Source organism: Diadema antillarum, unplaced genomic scaffold, assembly GCF_040938485.1.
Source record: "Diadema antillarum isolate AM-2024a unplaced genomic scaffold, OU_Dant_1.0 scf00000008, whole genome shotgun sequence".
NCBI classification, from domain to species: domain Eukaryota; kingdom Metazoa; phylum Echinodermata; class Echinoidea; order Diadematoida; family Diadematidae; genus Diadema; species Diadema antillarum.
The window spans coordinates 5,267,973-5,291,121 of record NW_027270897.1 but is presented as its reverse complement, the minus strand read 5'-3'; the positions used below and the strand labels follow the sequence as shown (position 1 = coordinate 5,291,121).

The 23,149-nt window shown below is 37.3% G+C and overlaps 1 protein-coding gene across 1 annotated transcript in view; it reads right to left on the bottom strand.

The window, feature by feature from the left end:
* The window catches only part of LOC139719048 (serine/threonine-protein kinase TAO3-like), a 44,578-nt gene that overhangs the window by 9,566 nt on the left and 11,863 nt on the right, over window positions 1-23,149 (bottom strand). The window contains exons 4-11 of the mRNA XM_071630494.1: window positions 15,955-16,056; window positions 14,258-14,303; window positions 12,268-12,417; window positions 10,936-10,996; window positions 10,564-10,655; window positions 9,713-9,888; window positions 8,820-8,978; window positions 7,932-8,096 (exon numbers count right to left, since the gene is read on the bottom strand). Of these exons, the coding sequence (XP_071486595.1) occupies window positions 7,932-8,096; window positions 8,820-8,978; window positions 9,713-9,888; window positions 10,564-10,655; window positions 10,936-10,996; window positions 12,268-12,417; window positions 14,258-14,303; window positions 15,955-16,056 (951 nt within the window). The remainder of the gene's footprint in view (window positions 1-7,931; window positions 8,097-8,819; window positions 8,979-9,712; window positions 9,889-10,563; window positions 10,656-10,935; window positions 10,997-12,267; window positions 12,418-14,257; window positions 14,304-15,954; window positions 16,057-23,149) is intronic.

Below are 23,149 nucleotides of genomic sequence, written 5' to 3'. Positions count from 1 at the left end.
TCTCTACTTGACAACAATTAATTAAAGATAATATAAAGTTTTGGTACCTCAAAAGTTTCCCTGACTTTCCTTGTCTTAGTTTGTGTTTCAGGTTAAAGTACCTTTCATATAACTAACACTGTGAGACTTACTCGCCCCAAAGTGCTCTCATGTCTTAGTAATCATGCAATAATTGTTTTGTACCAGAGCAGAGCGGGCTCTGAAAAATTCGAACGAGCTGTTAGTTTGACTCGACGCGGTACCGCGATAATCAATGTACACGTATTGTACGAAACCATTATTACATGATTATTAAGACATGAGAGCACTTTGGGGCGAGTAAGTCTCACAGTGTTAGTTATATGAAAGGTACTTTAACCTGAAACACAAACTAAGACAAGGAAACTCAGGGAAACTTTTGAGGTACCAAAACTTTATATTATCTTTAAACACAAATCTATACCAACTACTACATAGCCACTGATTTTGGTCTGGTGTTCAGGTGAATTCTCTGCAAACGATCAACAATGCAAGCACTCACTCACTCAGCTCACTATCTAGATACATTAATCGCTCAGCAGCCATGCTAAACTATGGGCCATTTGAGCACCGTCATGCTTTTCTTCTCTTAGATATGTTAGCCTTTGGCTTTTTTGCCTGGGTTCCTACTGTTACTGAGATATATGGAAACAATGTAAAGAACTATTAATCACATGTCAAAATCCTCTACAGTGCATGATTTTGACTGCTCAAAAGCCAAATTGCATTTTATTCAATCTCTCTGTTGAATTGCAACGACAAGCATACACTATTTGAGTAACATATCTACCACGCTGTTGTTCTAGGCCCAGCATAGACAAAAGCTGAAGAAATAAATGCAATTTTTTTCTTTTTCTTCGAGCCCAGTGTCTAGCCCATGAATATTGTCTGAAAATCATCACCTGCCCGGCAGAAAGGCACTAAGGCTTGCACTCTTGAAAAATGACACAAAAAAATGATGGTTACATTATATGAAAGAGCTTTCAAGACTAAAAATTTCACAATACGGACCTTCTGCCGGGCAGGTGAATAAATAGTAAGTGTGACAAAATGTATGCATGTGTGCATGCATGTGTGCATGCGTGTGCCTGTGTGAGCATTCTAAATAGAAATAATCTGTGTATGTGGGTATACGATGCGCATTCTAAATGGAAATAATCTCTGTTTATTTGTAATATTGTCTTTATTGGTAAACAAATCATAGAGAATACATACAATGTATACCACCAGGATATATATATATATATATATATATATATATATATATATATATATATGTCAACATGTCTTGTTGTTTTGTTTACCAAATAAAGACATTATTACAAACAAACAGAGATTATTTCCATTTAGAAATAAATAATCTCTCTCTCTCTCTCTCTGTTTGTGCATTTTAAATACCGGTAGAAATAATCTCTATTGTGTGCATGTATGAGCATTTATTCAAGTCTACTTACACATAAAGGTGTAGAATTGGCAACCATCCCTTGATTTCCCTGTTTCCCCCCATATACAAATTATTTTTTACTTCCTTTCTTGCACCATGCAACTAAAGAGAGTACTCATCACGTGCATGTTTCATCAGTGACTTTCTGTCAGTTGTATCTGGCATTTGAGACTGCGATGATACATTTTGCAGATTTTTTACTGCAAATTGAGGGTCTTATGTACTATACAGGAAGGCAAGAATGATTGATGCATTTGTGACATTCACTTTAACTTTTCCCCATGAGCCCACAGTGTGTATCATACTTCAGCAGAACTCATGCATCAGAATTCAAAGTTTTGGTCAATTTGGTTTCAACTGGAATAGAATATAATCCAAATACAAAGATAGCTTATTCAAAGGGAGAAGAATTGGGGTTGGGGGGAGGAAGAATCACAAAACCTTTCAAACTTCAGCCAAGTACTCAGGGACGTTTGATGGTGCTCAGGCACAGAAATCTGTCAGAAGGCACTAACGGTTGATTGCTATTGCTATAATCTTTGATACAACCATCATGAGAAATCTTAACTCCTAGCAATATTTACTGCACGACTGTAAAGCAAGATATTTTCACAGCATGAAATTTTTGTGAATTGCCATTTGTATTCAATGCATATAGTGTAGACAAGAACTTTCACATGCATTATAAGGCCACAAATTTCGGCTCTGGCGAAATTCATGAAATTAAAATGCACACAAACATTTCTGGTGTTTTACAGTATGCTACACCATTTATACAGTGCAGTAACTTGAAAATGGGGGGGGGGGCAGGGGTCATAAGTATATCGATGAAAAATACAAATGTTTTCATTTTGCCTAATTCTAGGGTAATATTTTAGACCCGGAATCATAGAATATCGTCCTTGATGAGCAATAAAGACAGATACAAAATATGTGCAAAGGCACTCAATCTGTAGAGCCAGGTTTATCTTGGAAGCACAAGGACAGTATTGCACTCTATCAGCTCATCTGTCCATAACTCCTTGAAATACACACCTGAAAGTTATGGAAAAGTCCAGGCTGATGACATTTACACACCAAAATCAGGGAGATATTTGTGCGTTATGTGCTTCATACTGTCTGAAATGGATTTCCAAAGCAGTGAGACTTTTTATAATATCTTCTCTGGACACGACAAAATCCTAAATTTTTCCGGAAGCCTCATGCAGAGTGAAAGAGACTCAGTAGATCTGTAAGATGTCACTCTTGGTACAGTGTAGTCCACATGGTAAACCACAGGCAGGACAACAATTGTGTTGTGAAACACAATGCACACTACATCATCTGCTTATTTTTCAACATACTACTGTACATATCACAGCAAATGTTATATAGAAATTGATAATGGTTGCCAAGCAAGGATTATGTGAATCCAGCTCATAACCTTGATGGAATTCATATTGATTTATATCAGTTTGTGCCTTTTTTCTTCCTCTTCTTTACATTCAAGTCTCATAGCATTTCAATCCAACCTACAGTTGTAACACATGAATTACAATTCATCACATACCATGAATCGTTTACAATCCCACCCATACATACTACACACAAAGTTTATGCACAGCGGGCAAAAGGTTGACATGTTAGCGACATGAGAAACATTTCCATTCTGACTTTTGAACACTGTGTTTTGAAAAAGAAACAAAAACAAAGCAATGTCATACTGTTTACATAAGTGATGAGTAACTTAAAACACTAAATAAAAACGATGGAAAAAAAAAGAGGTACTCGTGCAAGAGGGACTGTGTACTGTCGAGCTTTACCACAAGATCAGTCCAAGGTACAACCAGAAGTGCTGCAGTGGAAAGTGGTAGCAACTAAAAAATATAAAAAATCTTTTAAAATGAAACCAAGAACAAGTGATTACGGTGAGGTACAGCAGTAATAAGGGGCAGGAGACTTCTATCTCCACGGCCAAGCAATATAGTTGATCAAAAAAGTCACGTCTATATGAAGACCCAACAGAATAGCTGCCAAGAAGTTTGCCTCCACTGTATGGCAGAGCCCATGTCAAAAAAAAAAAGAGTTAAAAAAAAAGAAGAATAAAGAAAGAAAATAAGATAGAAGAGAGAGAAAAAAAATCCAGCACTTTCATCACGGAACACAAACTTTGGCAACATGCACATGCATTCTGTATTCCAACGATGCCTCAGCCGGGCGAGTGCAGCAATTTGCATCTTGGCATTTGGGAGTTTGACATCCAAAAAGTAAAACAGCACAGGACGGTGTCAGAGCAGCAGGCAGCAGACTCATGCTGGATTGGCAAGGCAAGACTTCTCTTTCAATTCTGGAAAGCAGGGAATTTCAGCCAGATTTCAAAACCTTGTTAATCCTCATCAAGAGTAGGATTTGACCCAGTTGGGGTTTCGAGATTGAAACGTATTGTGAGAAAAACAAAAGCGGTTCAACTACAGACTGATGACAAATCATAACTTTCATTATCACCTGAATATGCTTTCCTTGAATTTTTGTCAGAGGTAATTGCTCTGATAATTCTGCTCCTCAACTCTAATGCTTCATCAAAAGAATCCCAAAAAGACATAGATATGGAGTAATGTTGTCTTTTATTGAAAGTCAAAAAACAAACAAACAACAAATTGATCTTGTTTTGAGTTAGAATTTTGACTAGAATAAGCCTTGACTATGTCATTGACAAAAAACTGAAAGAAAAAAGAAAACTGAATAAAAATATCCATTGTCAGAATTCATCGGAATTAGATTCTTCATTACCACTGAAGTGTGCAGGCATATCATGCAACTGAAAAGGCAGCACAAGGCAACAGAACGAAGAGTGCAAACCAAGACAATAGAAACATAGGTGGGAAGCGCCAGACACTGAAAGCCAGCTTCACTAGGCGGGGCCTTTTTGACAAGGCCAACAAATTGCCGGCAATTATTAACATGTGTTCCATTTCTTGCTGCATTGTGTGACAAATATAATTCAGCACAGCACTTTTTGGTTTGTTTTGTTTTTTGTTTTGCTTTTCTACATTGCCATGTACACTGTGCATTGAAGAGGTAAGACATGGAGAAAAGAAAGATAGAAGAAAGAGAGGGAGAGAGAGAGAATGTGGGCTAGCAAGGAGGGAGGTAAGCCAACATACCGAACACCAACACAAGGGATCCAGGATGGACGGGTGCTGTACCTTACGCTTCTGCCGCACCCGCAGCCGCATGGAGGCTGGGGAGGCGAGGAAGGCCTCCCGCTCGGCGTACGAGATGGAGCCCATCGAGGAGCAGAAGGAGGAGATTGAGACCATGCTGTCCACCGAGGGGCACGGCGACATGCCAATGGTCACACCCACGCTCCCTCGGCAACCAGACGCAGAGGGTTCCCACAGGTGCTGATGTGTTTCGGTTTTGTTTTTAAACGCCATGGGACAGTGCGGAATTAGAGATACGTAACACGACAAAAAAGCATTTCGAGGGGGATGTCGGCCAGTGATTCGATTGTTGTGTTTTTTTCACCATCGTGAAAATTGTTGCCATTAAATCGTCAGAAGAGATGTGTTATTGATGACGGTATTCGTGTGGCAAAGGCGAATGCAAGACGAGAAGAGGACAGAAGGTACAAGCAAAAGAGATGTTACTTACAGAGCTCGGTTCAACAGTTGCAGGGGTTGATTAGTAGGAGACAAAACATCAGCTAGAAATGTCAAAGAAATCAATTCACTACAGAAAAACATGTCTGCAGTACATTGACAGTAGATAAAAAAACATCTTTTTGAAGTCCACAGAGAGCAGGAAAGTGGAAGGTGGGAGGATCTTTTTCATTTCATACAGGACTGGGACAATACTTATCCTTCTTAGTCGTATATTTTGTCAGCTGAACTGTTTACCATTCAACTACTTATAATTCACCATGAAAAATGATCATCCTTTCTCCATAACTAATGCTCACAAGGACTGAACTCACAAATCGATTGCATATATTTGGATCTTGACACAGTGCTCTCTCATAGAGTTTTCACATCATTCAGGAGAAACATGGCATGGTTTCAAGACAAAAGATGTTGTAGTACAGATTGAAATGCAAATACCATACTTTAATACCTTTTTAAACAATAAATAGTTATTCAATAACTCAGATCCATGGCTTTTACATCAACTGCTGTATAGTCCATAACACCAATGGTGTTGGCATTGTTTACAGTTCTTTTTACCTACACAAAGAGACCATGTGCACAAAAAAAAAAAAAAAATTATGCAAATTTTCTCCAGCAAACATAATTTCTGTACCAAGAAAGGACAAAAACATATTCTTAGCAGTAGAACTACCATATCATCATTTTCTAAGCAAAAAACTCTCTTGACAGACATTCTATAGACAAGCACACTGTACTCAGGCAGGCCATGGTCAATTCAGCCTTTTAAATCTCTTCATGCCATAAAATTCTACTCAGGGCACCACTAAAACAAAAGCACAAAGAACGGCCAAAACACAAACACTGACACAGCAGCACTGCAAATAAATAAATAAATAAAATCATCATGCGCCTTCAAGACTAAATGAACATATCATTCTCTCCCCTCTTTCATGGGCCATCACAAAGGTAAATATTTCATATCTTGTGTGGAAGAAATGAAAGACGAACAGCTTCTTGATCATATTCTGACTACAATAAAAAACAAAGGAAAAAAACTCAAAGTAAACATATAGAATTATCTAATCCCAGGCAAAGTGTATACCAATCAATGACAACTTTTCCCTAAGAGTGTCCTTTTTTTTTTCTTTTTCTTTCTTTAGATGAGAGTGGCAAAGTGGGAGTTTGACGCAGAGTTGCTACAGATGCTAAAAATTGTTTCTAGGTGTTGATAAAAGATAAAAGATATTTCAGACAAGATCATCATCCTGTCCTGTGCAATATTGATCACTCAATTGGTCGAGAATTTTGGTGACTGAAGCTCATGAGTGATAACAATGTGAGAAATAAACAATAAGGACTGTAAACATTCCCTATGAAAATTGATTCTGATGATAAACAGATATCACAGCGATAAAGAAAAGATTATGAATGGTGAAAAAGAGTAGAAAGGGAGAAAAAGGGAGAAAAACACAAACATGCCGATAAGAGGGCACTGGATTCATTAAATAAAAAAAGACAGACGGACAGAGAAAATGATAGACATAGACCATCACACACATACACAAAGAAATCTAGATAGGGAAGGAACATGTAGGCAAATGTGAAGAGGATACACAGTATCAAAGTACAAGTAGGACAGACACTACCAGAAGTATAATACTTTGGGTGGTTTTTTTTTATATAATAAAAAAATGGAAGGAAAGAATGAAGGTGGAATGAATAAAAACAGAACAAAATACAAAATATGGGAATCAGATGGACACAAAGAAGGATTATGTCGAGAGTGTCACTAATTGAAGAGGTGTGAGACAAAAGGACAATTTTGGATATGAAGAAACAAACGTCATGACATATCTCCAACCAATTGTGAGAATAAGCTACAGGAAAATACTCAGAATCATTACCATTCAGGGGGCAAGGGATGAATGAAGATGAAAAGATAGTGCTTTAGAGAGAGACAGAGACAGACAGGCCGAGAGACAGACAGACAGACAGACATACAGAGGATGACAACTGTCAGATACCATACGGGGGATAAACTCTCGAGAAGCGTAATTTGCCATCTTATCAGATACATTTGTGAGCTGATATTTGTGCTTTTCAGTTGAGGCAGTGTATCAGCAAAAGCAGTTCTTATGCGGTACCAGGTTAGGACACACAGGGCATTTTTTGTTTTGTTTTGTTTTGTTTCGAAATTCTAACATAAGCTAAAGCATATAAAAGAAAAAAAAAATCAAGTGTGCAAGTGAGTAGTTGATTAATTGGACGGAGAGTGCCACACACAAAAGTATAATGATAATAATAATAATAATGATAATAATAATAATAATAATAATAATAATAATAATAATAATAATAATAATAATAATAATAATAATAATAATAATAATGATAATAATAATAACAGCAAAAACAAAAACAAGTTTCTAGGATGTTTCTGTACAATTCCCTGCTTTAGCCATTATATCCTGCTTTTTGGCAGGCTATCCTTCAGGGGTGATAGGGGAAAGGGGGCTACAAGTTGTACCTTAGCACTGGCCAGACATGTACACATAAGAGATTCTTAGTCTCTACTGATAAAAAGCTCATGATGGATAATGATCTTGAAAAAAACACTGTACAGCTACAAAACGTGAATGAGCACAGAAGGTGATCATTTGGAGAGAAAGAGATAGCTGAAAAGTGCTGAACTGGGAAGGAAGAATAATCATGAAGTACGCAGGAAAGAGATCGGTAGAATAAGGACATATCTTTCTGCATATTGCTCCACACAAGATCGGGCAATGAAAAATGTCAATGAGTTCAATGAAAAATAAGTAAACTTCTGCGTCTGCCAGTCTTACCCTGTTGTCTCGCACCTGGGCGTGCTCCCCGTTGCTCTCCCCCGTGGCTCCGTGCTGGCTGCTGATGCTGCCTGTGTTGCTGCTGTTGTGTGGCAGGTCCCGATTGCTATCCTGGCTGCCCACACTGTTCATTGACTCACTCTGCTCAAAGACGTCGTCAGACTGCTGCTGGCAACAAGGAACAACATAAATAGGAGCTCGAGAGATGGGGGGTACTGTCATATGTAGCGCACAGAGGGAAGATTATCAAGTTATGTGACATTACTAGTTTACCTCTGGCTTTTTCACGTAAAACAGGAAAATTCTGTGGTCAGGTGTCATATTCCTGAATTACTGATGTTCAAATCATCGGCATGGAGCCATGTTTGGTGTCTGCACAAACTTGTTCAACGCATGCACATGTACGTATATGCACGATATGAATGTGAATGTGAAGGTTACTCGCACTGGAGCCCACACCAAAATCACATACTTCAAACTTCGTAACGCAAAACCCTGCTAGGATTAAAGTAGAGATTATCTTCAGGCATTTTGAACTCTTCAGAAATTTATCCCAGGAATAATCTCATATGCGTGATCATTCTACTATTGTTTGTCATTTGGTCATAATCACACTCTTTTAATGAATAAACGAAGTATATTCTGCCCAAGGGCAAACATAACAACATGTTCCACAATCACATGATCACGCTAATTGGTTGTTTTTCTTTTCCCCTGGGTGGTATTTGACAGACCTATACTATATCACCAAAATGTACTGCTGAAACTTCTTGTGTATGATTAACTCTGCTACGAAAACAAGCGATTGAAATAACACAAATAACACTGCAAGTAAAGAGACTTGAAAATCTCTTCACTTGCAGTAGAGTAAGACAGGGTGCAACTCACATTTGTGTCACTGATGCTGTCTTCCCCGTTGTCTAACTTCTTGAAGAGCTTCGCTATCCGGCCAGCATTTTTGTTGTCCATGCCCTGAACCACCTTTCGTGTCTTCTCGATCAGATCGATGAGTACGTTGTTTGGCCTGTCCCGCATCACAAACTCAAGCTGGGGAAAAATACAACAAAGACATAGATGATGATGACAATGCTGATGATCAAATGCGAATGATCAAACACAACGATATACATACTCTCATTTGGGCTACTTAATATTTGAGTATTCTGCACTTCTGTCTGATTTCACTCATTTGATTAAACTATATCTATCAAAGTCAATTTGATTATAAAGTGTCACTTTGGAAAACTGAAGCTATCATCACACTCATTTCACTTAAACCTAAAAGCCTTTATTCCTAATGCATTGTGGGAGAGGTTTTTCGAAAGATGAAGTCTCGGTGTTGCTTGAAATTCAAATGACTCACAACAAAATATACTTGCAACTTTTGTCCTATTTATAAGCAAAACTTAAGTCCAAACAACACTGTTGAATTTAATTGGGTAAGTATTCCATGTTGTTATACTGACATACATATATATGTAACTAAAAGAAACCATAATGCTAAATTCTGTACCAAATTCCTTTCTTTTTCAAGAAATGCATGAAAATATACATCCCTCCTCATTAAAGTATCCAAGAGTGGTAATAAAAGTTTATTGCTCACTAAATTTTTCCTATCTTGTCTGATTTTAGCAAAATTTTTATTATTTCATTGGAGTTTATCCTTCCATTGAAGTCTAATTCAATTGAAAGCAGATTCTCCTTTAACTGGTGCAATCCCTCTATCTTTGACCGTAGATCCCATTGTAAAAAGCAAACAGCTAGGACATATCCCCACACACCTGTAGCAGCTGCGTAGCACTGGGCCTGCTGTCCGGCTCCTTGGCCAGGCAGGCTCGGATGAAGTCGTGGAAGCACATGTTCCAGCCGGAAGTGGAAAGCGAGGGCGGGTCATTTTGGGCGATGTGATAGAGGGCACTCATGGCATTCATGTTAAATAACGGTGGTTTCCTTTCGGCTGGTGATGGATATGATTTTGGGGCAAGGAGGAGGGGCAGAGAGGGAATGGGAAGGGGAAAAACAAACGAACAAACACAATTACAAGTTGTGGGGAGGAGTTGTTTGTAATAAAGAAGAAATACAGTGAAGAACCAAGTATAGCAAAGAAAATTTTTAACAATCTGACGTGCATGGTCCTGCATACTACTATGAGCATCTGATATAATTATAATGATAATGATAATAAACAGTCTTCTGTATAGCACACTTGCGTTCAAACAGATCAATGCACTTCTACATGGCATATTAATAGTGTAAACATGGCGCTTAAAAAATAACAAACAAATACAGTGTTTGTGCTAAAAGCAAAGTGCTCAATTCTTTAAAAATGTGAATAGCTTGTACACATATTTATCACACACACATACATGTACAATTATCACATTAATCATAATTAACATAATAATTCAGTAAATGGTTTGTGACAAAGAGCAATCAGGGAGATATTTGTGTATTACAGGCATCTCAACGTGCAAAAAATCATTCCTAAACAAGAAGCTTTTATATATAAATCTATTGTCAAGACAAGAAGAGTAATTTTGGTTCTTGGGAAGCCTCCTGCCCAAACAGAAGACTTGGCAGCTCTGTTATTAGCATTTTATTTTTCAGGGCCTATCTTTCCTGCTCTGCTTACCTAATTCGATACATGTGATTCCTAACGACCAAACATCTACTTTGCCGTCGTACTGGCCCTCGTCCATGGCAAGTATGACTTCTGGTGCCATCCTAATCAAAACAAAACAAAACAAAACAAACAAATTCAGTGGCCTCTCCATCAATGACATATTCCAAACATGTGGTACATATCATGTTCAACTCACACTCATGTTCGGAACAACTGGGCACAATCTTATCCAACAAAGTGAAACATATTCTAAAAGCACCAATCATGATGCAGATAAACATTACAAGATGAAAGCTATATGTTGATGGTGATTTCAAGGAATTCATACTTAAAGTACAACTGTAAGTAGTAGGTGTGCGCCTTCAAAGGACTCTGACTCACCAAAACGGTGTTCCTACAAATGAGTTGGCTGGATTAACTAGTGATGCTGAACCAAAGTCACCTGCATAACGTAAAGGAGGGGGAAACATATTAAAAACATATATATGGCAACGATGCATAAAAAAACCAAAAAATGTCTGCATTGGACCCCTTGTATATTATCATGTATATGCAATAGTTCAGTTGAACACAATTTTGATTGAAAAAAAAAAATCCACACACACACACACACACACATATCCATGTTTACAGTGGTGTATTCCTATTATGATTCATGATAGGTACCATGGTACCACGCAAAAGTCACCTTTCTCATTGTAATGCATTGGCATGCTCTCTAATCCTGATTTCTTGCATGGGGAATCCCAATGTGAATAGGAATGGGTAATTCAGTTCATCTCTGCTACTGCTATGCAACTGATGATTTTCTTCTGAAGAGCATAGTAAAAAGTACCTTGTGCATTAATGACTATACCAACAGTACTGCAGACAAAGTATGAGAATAAAACACACAATTATGGTTCAGTTACGGTTCATACAGGTACATTCACTTCTGTTTTCTGAGATTAGAATCAGGCTTAAAAAGGGGAAAAAAATAATCAATCTTTATGGATATGAATTCCATATAGACACTTGATTGTTTACAAATGGTGCACACTCTGTACATTGTATCGGTACTATTCTAGACTAGATGTGTAATTACAAATGTACAATTAGCCCTTCTGCAGTGCTATTTCACAAGACAGAGTACAAATCATTCAGCACGAATCAACAGAATGAGTCTACTAACAAATCCCTTCTTTCACACAATGCAGTATGATGCTACAAATCACCTCTACAGAGTCTACATTAAAATCTAAGGCTAAACAGTCTTTGCAAATATTAACATCCTGTTTCTCTAAATGGTAAATATTAATTCTGTGCACCTACATCATTAGCATTAGGATGTAAACATCAGCTCTACAAAAGTACAGTGAACCAATAGTTTTAAAGGATGGTATCACTTTTATCATTCATACAAAAGTACAAGTAAGGTCCCTCTACGAACAAGAAGAGGTCATAGGCAGAAACATGATTAGTAAGAAACTAGACCATTTCTATTTTTTGAAATCAAGTCATCATCCAAATCTAACTTCTTGCAGGTGACATTCCTGGATTAAACACTGCAGGTTCTTCTCCACAGCAGTAATGACCTCCTAGTTTGTTTGCATTAGTGCCATTTCATGAATTAGTAACATGATCTATTTTGGAAAAATGAGAATAATCACCCATATATTCATTGCAGCAGGTTAATCACAGAAAATGGTGTCACTTAAAGTGAAGTTAGCTCACCTAATTTGACAGTTCCATCCTCTGTCAATAAAATATTGGCAGCTTTAATGTCTCTGTGTATCGTGTTGTGGTTGTGAAGATACTCTAGACCGTGTAGAGCACCCTCACACACAGCTGCAATTTCGTTCTCTTGTAGGGGTTTCTTGTGCACTACAGAGGAAAAAGACAGAAGAAAACAGAAATTGTTGGAAATGAGACACAAACCACGAATAACACAACAAAATGTAACAAACTGGAAGACTGCCCTATATCAAAACTGCATTTTTCAGGTCTTCATGTAACCTGCGGTGTCAAAAATCAAGTTGATATCATACAATGCCTCTCTCTATTAGTTTGTCACAGAGAAAGGCATAGTAGCGAACACCGAAAAATGGAATCAAGTTTGAGTGAAAATTTGCAGAAACAGAACCATGTAACATAGAAAATGGTACTATTTGTTGATTCCTCTTTGGTGGATTGGAGTGTACACATACTGTTAAATGCCCAACTACTTCTTGTTTTTACTTTACTTGAAAAACAAACAAACAAACAATCCAGATCTGTCTGCTAGAGAGAGACATTCCTTTTGTTCTAACCAAATGATTATAAAACTGCAATGGTCTATGTTTCTCTCATATTTAAATGACTTACAGTTTGTAGGTGCCATAATGTCAATTTCAACAATTTGTCCTGTCCCCTATAAACTCCTTTAATCGATGAGACAAATTTAGCTAGTCGACCTTCCCCAATGCTGTTATCCCCTTAGGTGCCCAATCAGGCCACCAAAGCCACGGTCATGAACAACTTACACAATGTACACATATATTGATGTGATACCCCGTAGTTCTACTTCTTCTGGATCTAGGGAAGAATTTGCAATTTACCGGGGTATTCACTTTTGAGCCTTTGGGTTCCATTCCTGAGAACTCTTTGAACAACTGTGTATCTCCTCCCATTAAAGAATGATTCTTGCCAATTCTGGTGAAAATCAATAAACTGTTATTTTCACACAAAAGATGAAATGTCAAATTCAGCTTTTGAGCTCCACCCAAACCCTTCATTCTGTCAAGTGCCTAATTAGGCCACCACTGGCACTGTAACAATGTCATATTATGAAGCCTCTTGGGAGATTTGAATGCTACACGTATGTGAACAGATTGTTCTTCTTTTTGATCTAGAGGAGACCTTCAAAATCTACTGCCAAGTTCGGTCAACATTTGGCAATATGTTTTCAAGAATAAGATGAAAACGTAAGGAATTATAAAATGGGTTCAAGAATGTAGCCAATTGGAAGCGCTGAAATGAATCACGTGTGTGTGCATGAATTTTTACTATCATGCACGGCCTTGCAAAAAAGCGTAAAGTCACTGACGTCACAATGTTTACACTAGCAGTGCGCACTTAATCAGTTGTTACAAGTGCGTCGCGCGCTACCATACGCGCTGTCAATCCTGTAAACAACTTCTCGTTTGGGCTGCCAGCCGGCCTTTCTTGTGCACAACAATCATATGGCATACGTATCCGCTTATACGTACAGTACTTACATGTGCGGGATTTCCGAGTGCGACGTGTGTAAATGTTTGGGACGAACATCCTCGGACGTCTTGACCCACAAAGGTACGTGAAAAACGCTGACAAATGCTGTTAGTTTTCGAATTTTCGACCCATTTTATAAAACAAATGATGCACAGGATTATTTTGTGGCGTTAGTGGAGGCATAGCTCACTCTTGGGTATTTACAATGTAGTGCATGTTTCACAATTGTAAATACCCTCGAGTGCACTATACGCCTACACTAACGCACTCTATCCTGTGCATCATTTGTATATTATTGGATAACACACAACAGACAAAAAGCGATCACAATAGCTCACTGAGCCCTTCGCTAAAGCGAGCCACAAATACCATAAGAGATATTTCACTTTAACATGTTTCAATAATGTAACCTGAGATACAATGTAAAACAGAGGTTGCAGCATAAAGAGATGATACAGTAAAGAACAGGACTTACCATCTAGGACATCTGATGCTGAACCCAGGCAATACTCCATTGCAAGCTGAGATGGACATGAAATAAGACACACAAGGCCATTCAATGACACCTGTAAGTTATCTTGTCTTGAAAAATGTACTTTGTTTACATTAGCATTTTTTAAAACATCTATACATTATGTATGACACAATACTGTATATCATGCAACATTCACTTTAATGTATTGTATTGTACTGTAATGTACAATGTATTGTAAACAAAATTTAATCGAAGGCATTATGAGCATCAACAATGACCTAGTAAATAAGAAACATGTATAGATTATCAATTCTTTCATTGGATCAAAAAATTTAGATTCATGCAAAAAAAAAAAAAAAAAAACATTTTTTCCCTAGGATAAAGTAATAGCCTTCCTACGGGTACAGATTTAAAAACTATTCACCATGAATTGAATTCTTTCTCATACATATTAGCAATACACTATACCTAGCAATTTATTGGCACAGTCCAGTATTGAAATATCACACATTTCCTACACAAAGGATTCTAATGACAACCATAAACATGTCCCATATTTCTTTAAAATCTGTCCACAAAGCAACAGGTGGTAGCTGCATTCTACACTTTTTACCAATAAATAGGTAATTGTTCATAGCTGGTTCAATGGATTTGTCACCAAGTAAAGTGGACAGATGCATACATAGTTTGGAATAACAGTTTGACACCGGCTTACTGATGGGGATTGATTCATCTCAAATTTTGCATGCAAACATCATGGTGTGTTACCCCTTAAACAGTGATATCAAGCTAGGCATAAATGGCATAAATCTTGCTTGTGTGTTTAACAGCAAACTCCACTTCAAAAGGTCAAGCTTAAAAAGAGAAGCACAGTGTCATACAGCCATGTTCTTTGACAAAGGGATTAACATAAGAACACCAGCCTCATACATGTACTGGTCTGTATTTTACTGTTATTTCCCAGACATATGCTAGAGCCATATTTACACCAAATCAGTACTTGAACACACACACACACACACACACACACACACACACACACACACACACATTTGAACATGACGACAACAGTTTCCCTATAACAGAGTGTAGGGTGTGGTCATTTAGGGAGAGAAGTTGATAGAGAAAGGGAGAGAGAGCAAGAGAAAAGGAGAGGGCGAGAGAGAAAGAGTTAAACAAATTCAAAGAAGAGCACACCAGCCATATTTTAGGTCGCGCTGGTTTAAGATACAGGAAACAGGGATATCCGATACCTGCCACTGGCAGGGCATGGCTGTGGTGCCAGACTGGTAAACAATCACAACTGATGTTCATTCAAACCCATTTGGTGCATCTGCCTATCCCTTGTGCACAGTGCAGAGAACATGTTGCAGTCTCTATCTCTCTAGCACAGCTTACTGAGAAGAGTAGATACTGCCCTACGAATGGATATCGGATAGCGGCTAGACCACTGTGAAAATATTGTGTCAGAGTTCGGGCCTCAACAAAGAAACATTTATAGTCCGCAGGCTACATATTTCTTTCATGTATAGATCTTGTCCATCTACATGTACTGGAGCTGCAATTGTGCATCAGCCAGAAAACTGGGGCTCTCGCACAATAGGCTAAAATCGCATCTGCTGGCGTGAACTACATGTAAGAGTAAACCACAAGAACAGAAATTTGGGTCTACTACATTTTGCCATGTATTTACTTACCCAGGCTGTGTGGTCTCTTAGATAGCATCCTTTGAATTCTATACAATTTGCATGGCGTACCCTGTGGATGAACCGTACTTCTTTGATGATGTCTTGCCATTTCTGCAAAGGGAGAAAATGGTATTGACAGAAATGCATCACCATTCTTACCAAATAGTTACACTTTTATGAGTATCTACGTTGTATGAGAACAGTGGAATGGCAACATCAAATTTATGCATACTGGTAATGTAGCATCTCTTTTGGCATCTTACATGTATCTCAAAACCATGCTTTATACATTTCACTGTTATGCAATGCCAGTTGTATCGAACAATCTGCTTTGAAAACATGCACACAAAGAAGACCTATAATCAGACTCAAATAAAGTCTGCTTCTAAATTATGCTAAGGAAGGGACTGACATGTGCTCTGTCTGAATAAACGTCCTGTCGTATTTTGAAGAAGAGAATCATGATTTTTTTTCCAAGGAAAAAGCAGAAAGTGAGAATACAAGTGAGAAAGTGACAACATTTGCAACTGAAGTCATAGGGCTGCTCGTGTAACAACAACAAAGTTACTTTCAGAAAAGAATCATGTACAGTCTGTGCATATTCATCTCATCTACCAGAAGAGATCGACCCTGTACATGTAATAGTACATGTAACTGGACTACTGTATACTGCCTAGCAGTAACACTAGAAGTAAACGAAAATATCTTGAAGACAATGTGAATTTGTTTCATTATAGTATGTGGATGAAAACAATAGTTTTCTTGACAAATAGAGAGTACATCTAGTAATCTATCAAAATCCTTGCTGCATTTTTTTTGTAAGTTTTGTTTTTGTCTCAGTCAGCTGCATACACAATAAATGACAGAACATGTATGTATACCATTTCATGCCACTATAACATACAGTGCACAAGGACAGCCAAAGTGTAATTATAGCACTTGTAAGCCACATGCCAGGGGCCACTAACAATTGACATTTGATCTCTAATTGCTTTCTGTCACTCCAGACGACACACTGTACAGCCTCGATCTCTACACATCTTATTCAATACAGTAATTTTTGTACCTCAGCAAATTTCATCATGTTTCCATTTTTTTTTTTAAATTAATCTCATATAACAAAACATTTTCAACATTGTTTTCAATGTTCTCTACAGCAAATTAGTTTCACATTGGCTGGGCTGCAAAACAAAACTAAACACAAAAGGATCCGATGGTGGGGATATATGACGGTCAAGGTGAAACTTTGTGGTCGCATTCCACAATTTTGCAAATGTTCTAAGTCATTTACTGTACCAAACAAAGACATTGTAATGAGGTGACACTTTTCAAAGGCAACATAGAATACTGCACCATGATTTCTGGCATTCATATGTACGCTCAATGATTTTGGCATTTAAATGTACAATGTCTATTAAAATGTTCTTGTGATGAATATTAATGTTTTCTTCAAACTGTCATTCATCATTGCTGTCATCTTTAGTGGACTTCTCATTTACAATAAGAAAGCAAGGTTACTTTCCTCTCAATATCAAGTATAATGGAGCTTCATACAGTGCATTTCAACTGTCCTAAAAACACAATCATTTATCTATTGTATTTAATCACATCATTTTCTTAATGTCAGCTTCTTATCCTCAATAGATGAGCGACATAAACATAGTAAACACCAATTTAAACTATCTTCAGAATTGACTACAACAGAAATAAAACTTAGCATTAATGCATCGTGTACAGACTGTAGTTGTATGGTCCAATCAAGTACAAATGCAAACACATACACTGTACATCATATATGTGACCGTGCACCTCAAAACGAACATAAAGTCGCACACACTGATTTTGCGTGAGGACTGAAAATAAGTGAAATGGGTCAACCTAGCCGAACTTGACTTTTTCATATTTTCTGAAAGAGCGGGTCTCCTTTTACATTATGTTAAAATTGGGTATCATAAAACGGGCAGGAAAGTGTGTTGTTTTAGCATTTCATATCGAACATTTTTGGTAGAATAGTGTTATTATGTGTGTCTTTAGAATCCCTTTTTCATTTCTGAAAAACCTTGTCCACACTCTTCACTTTCAACTCTAATAACGTTTGAAAGGATAGTGCTACTGCTTTGAAAGTTGGCATTGATTATGGACAGAATGTGTTAATGAGGCATGCTTAATTTCAGTTTAATCTGATAATCCCTTCATTGTTGTTACTCTGGTGGTTTACTTCCTGTTTTTTGTCCCATTCATCGCACAGCCAGCACGGTTTGGTAAAGATTAAGCGCTTGAATAGACACTGTACTTCAGAGCCTCTTTTCTCAGTTCACACTTTCCCTGAGTTTGTGCTTTCTTTCCAATATTTAGATAGGTTAGGAGAGTCCATTTGATTTGAGTTATACATCATTGTAAAGCTTAAAGTCTGCTTTTTCAGAATATGGTGTTAACTAAAAATTCATGTCTGGCGACTTTTTGTTTGTTTTGAGGTGCAGAGTCACATATTTCCTAAGAACGGCAGTTTTAATAGAGCTTTGATTATTTCTTATGGAAGCCAGTATCAGTATCTCGATCATCATTTGGATTTTAATGACCAGTGTCTCACGTTATAAAACGATATTATGATAGAAATTTTTGCTAGAATGGAAAAATCTCCCAGCAACAATCAATCAGGAAGCACATGCCTTGTCATTACCATAACACTTACCATCGCAGCAAGAGTTGCTATCATAACAACTTTTTTTACAAAAGGAGCCCACAAGCAGTATTTGCACTGTATTTGCAATATATGCACTGTTTAAATCTTTTCTGAAAACCAAATGAATAGCATAAACTTGCAGGTTCGATTGCTGAATAAACAGTCTAATGATATGCACAATTAAAGATCGTTCTACAGTACGAACATGCTTGGTTTGTAACCTGTCTTTTCCTTTGTCAGCAGAATCGAGCAGGTAATTGACGTACCGCACGTTTGCAGCAATGAACGGTCCTATGCTAATCATCATTCAGGCAACAATCCATGATTTCATTAGTATTGACTGCGGCTTCAACCTAATCTTTTAATAACCAGCCATCTGCATACCGCTGTAGAGGGTCTGCCTTGCCAGAGGAAGCCATAATAGAGCATACCCAGAGGGGTGAAGCAGGAGCATTAAAAATATGTCATCCACAGGGACAAATGGAATTACATAGGGTGTCATGGATTGTGATTCACCATACATGATGAACAGATGCTTTGAAATTGATTCAAAACTTCCCAAAGCAACTACACTTTGTACACTCACAGTATGTTATTTGAAATATACAATACACTGAAGGGCATCAACATCATTACACACTGTACCCTACACTAGACAACAAAGGAACAATGACAGTTTCAACATGTCCAAATTAATGGACAATGGAAAGCAAAGTATATAAAAAGAAGGACTTATTGAAAGTGACAATAGACAAAATAATGCACCATTTAGCCTTATCAGCTACAGATACTGTACATGTGTGTACAGGACCATAACACCCTCCCGAAACAAGGAATCTTTTAAACTTTAAAGGGAAAGGGTGAAGGTATCTTGTGCAAGTGTTTCTACTTTTTTAACTGTTTTTTTTTTTGTTTTTGTTTAATGCTCAAAAAGTACATGGGAATCACAATTCAGAACAACCATCAGCCAAATTCTATTTAGAGATTTTAATATCAGATTTTTTAAGCTATGAGATCCAGGATATTTCTGCAACATCAAAGTAAGTCTTCCTCCTGAAAATAGCTAATTGTCACGCAAGAGTCATTCCTACATGTATCTTACCATCTTATTTTGGGCCCCACTTACAGTACAAGCACTAGTTGCTTCAAAGGGGTACCAGCTTGACTTTATTACACATACAAATGTTCACTGTATGCGCATGTTAACACATTGCTTTTATGGTGTACATAATGTATTAATTATTTACGGTACCAAATAAATTGAATCTGTACAACAGAGACAATAGAACATGTGATATGGGTCAAGCACAGCCTCCATCTCAGTTAAAATATGTCATGCATTGTGGGGACATTACAGGATGTACAACTGTATGTAAAGCCTACAAACATTTTAGGTTGTCAATGTGCAGTTCAATGAAAGAATGCACAAAAGGGGTATCTTTCACAATCCCTGCAAGACCTACAGTTGTAATGACTTAAAATTACTGTGTCCACTGAATATTTCCACTGAAACACTCCAAAGAACGATATATACACGTACACGTACTGGACCAAAAACAGAGACTGGTATCGCATGCATTACATGTAAGTCACACACCGCCACACATCAGAAAAACAAACAAACAAAACAACCTCCCCCCTCAAAAAAAAAAAAAGAAAAAAAAAAAGGCAAATTTGATAAATTCTCTGAATATATTCCTATTACTGTAATATATTAATCAGTACAATTTAGGTACCTGGATAACGTCTCTGTGTTACATTGTTGGTTAACAGTATAACAATGTATAGAGTACATCCTCAAAGACAGACGCAAAAGGGTATTTTTGTGCACATACAGTACATACATACAATGTACTTTCTGTTACATAACTAAGTCAATTGTATTGGAGGTCTTCATTTTTTATGCTTGATTCCAATTCCCCCTTTAATTAATAATCTACATATTTCTTAAGACTTCACTGCTCTCTATCACAACAACCTCTCTTTAGCCCTCTTAAGGACCCCATCCTATTGACATTGTACATGAACTTGGTGCCCACAGGACAGAGTTAAAGTGCATTCTCGTTAAAATGTCTGGCATTTTTAATCACACCAGGGATGTGGGTCCATCTCCCTGATCACACTGTTCAAAGGATACAACATAGATTGTGCTCTATGGGGTCATTAGAATGCAGTTGCTGCTGGCTCCAGCATGTCTATAAACAATGGGAAAAGACATACATGTATCCACTGTGTTGGGATTTCAAACAAACACACAATGTTTGTGCCCTCATGCACAAGTACACACACAAAAAAAAAAACACACACACACACACACACACACATACACACACACACCAGGTTGGTCCACAAGGGGTTTGAAAATGTCACTGTAACATGCTTGAATTCTTGTACACAACATCCTCCAAAGTCAGTGACATGCTAAGCAACATCTTCAAGAATTGGTGACATGCTCAGAATAAAATGTATTCAAACATGTGAAAAACATACCCAAAATTTGAGAAATATCAAACCACTCAGATAATTTGGGCGCAAAAACATGACACAAAACATTGAATACACATGGGCAATTCCGCAGTTAGGTGGACATGACATGGATAAAAGAAATGTGCCTCTTTATCTTACTCTTTAATCTAGGTATCAACTAATGCCATGGATGTTCACCAATCATTAAGGTCTTTCAAATTCAGTAGATTTTATCTTTCGTATTGATTGATTTCGCGAGATCTAAAACCATCATTTAAAATGTACATGTGGGACTGGGGATGCTGAAATTCACTTAAATGCAAATTACAGTGGGTTCCTTTGACATTTTTTCCTCAAAGTTTTGCTAAAGGGTAAAAGATAAATACATTTAAATACTCCAGAAGTCATGTGACATTTTGTCGATTACAAAAGGGTGAAATGACCTGCGGAATTACTCCGGACAAATGTAACGTTACTAACCGTAACGTTACTAACCATGCTTTTGGGGGTCTAGCTAAGAAATTATTGGTCGAACTGCTAAAAAACATTGTGTGAACATTTGTCATGATGCAATAATTGAAATTAATGCAACACTTTGTTTGAAGTAACTTGAATTTTTGCACACTTTTTGTTACAAGACATTGATTTTTTTGTCATGTCCTTTTTTCGTAACGTTACTAACCAGCCATTTAAGTTGCCATAGCAATGCTATTATTTCTTGGATTGTATTCATGCTTTTCTATATCATAAACCTGGGAATGATGAACATGTTTTTGACATAATTTTGGCTTGAAATGAATAAATGGTAATTTAGTAGTAGAAACAAATATCTAAATTTGTTCAAATGTAACGTTACTAACCGCGGAATTGCCCACATACATATATAAGCAGCAAAACAAGGAATAAGTTCCAAAATATTACGTGCTTGCAATGTGCACTCAGTGCACATCCAATTTTGCAATATTCTCACATTCAGAGCTTTCAGCATGCTCAAATTTCAAGTTGTGGACCACCCGGAGACACACACATACACACAGAGAGAAATACAGATACACAAGTATCACCTGGTTACATGTACATATGTATGGGCATATTAGAGTGTATACTCACGTTCTATGGTATATGCAGCCATGTACAGGACATTGAACAATGTACACTAGTCTTTTGAAAAATTCCTTCACTATCATTCTACAATATGTACAACTATACTTAGATTGCAGTGATTAATAGCTATTTTCACAAATCTAGGTTGTTTCCATGCTTATTGCATTCATGTGATTTTATTTCTCTTATGTCAGTCTTCATCCAATTTTCTCCTTCTCAATCTGTCAAGTTTTTGCTTCTTTCCTTCAAAGCAGGTGAATATATAACTACACTGTATATACTTTGTATTGAAATCTTATTGTACATGTATCTACGATAGGTATGTCAGTTATTTTTCTCTGCCTCTTTGCTATGCCATTATGTACAGGATCATCTCAACACAGAGAGGATGCAGGTACAACATGTGAGGATGCAAGGAAATGTGTGTGTGTGTGTGTGTGTGTGAGCCAGTGTGTAGGCTCATAAAGGCTTCAGCACAGCTTGCAAGTGATGCACTAAGTCAAGGCCAAGTTTCATACATTGCTATTACGCGCAATGTATTATGCACTACACTTGCATTTGGTGTAGTCTGATATTCAGTCTATCGGTGGCTACAATTAGTTTATGTCACGCTCGAGATGGGATGCCAAAGACCAGGTATGAGGAATGTTCTGCTCTTAAAATCTATGTCCTTGATCATTTATTAAGCACGAAATGAACAAATTTGTATGCACTATTAGCATTAACGTTTAAGAGGATACCATGAAAGACCTCCTCTTTTCCAGAGAATGGAATACCACATGTACAATGTACGAGTTTAAATGACAGATAAACACATTTATAAGCAAATGAAATATACATAGGAAAGAGAGAAAGACAGGAAGTCAATTTAAGTTGGAAAGAAGTCTGAAACATCTGCAATGTAGTCTAAATGTAAAAGTGCCATAGAAATTTTTTTTTATTTCATTTGAT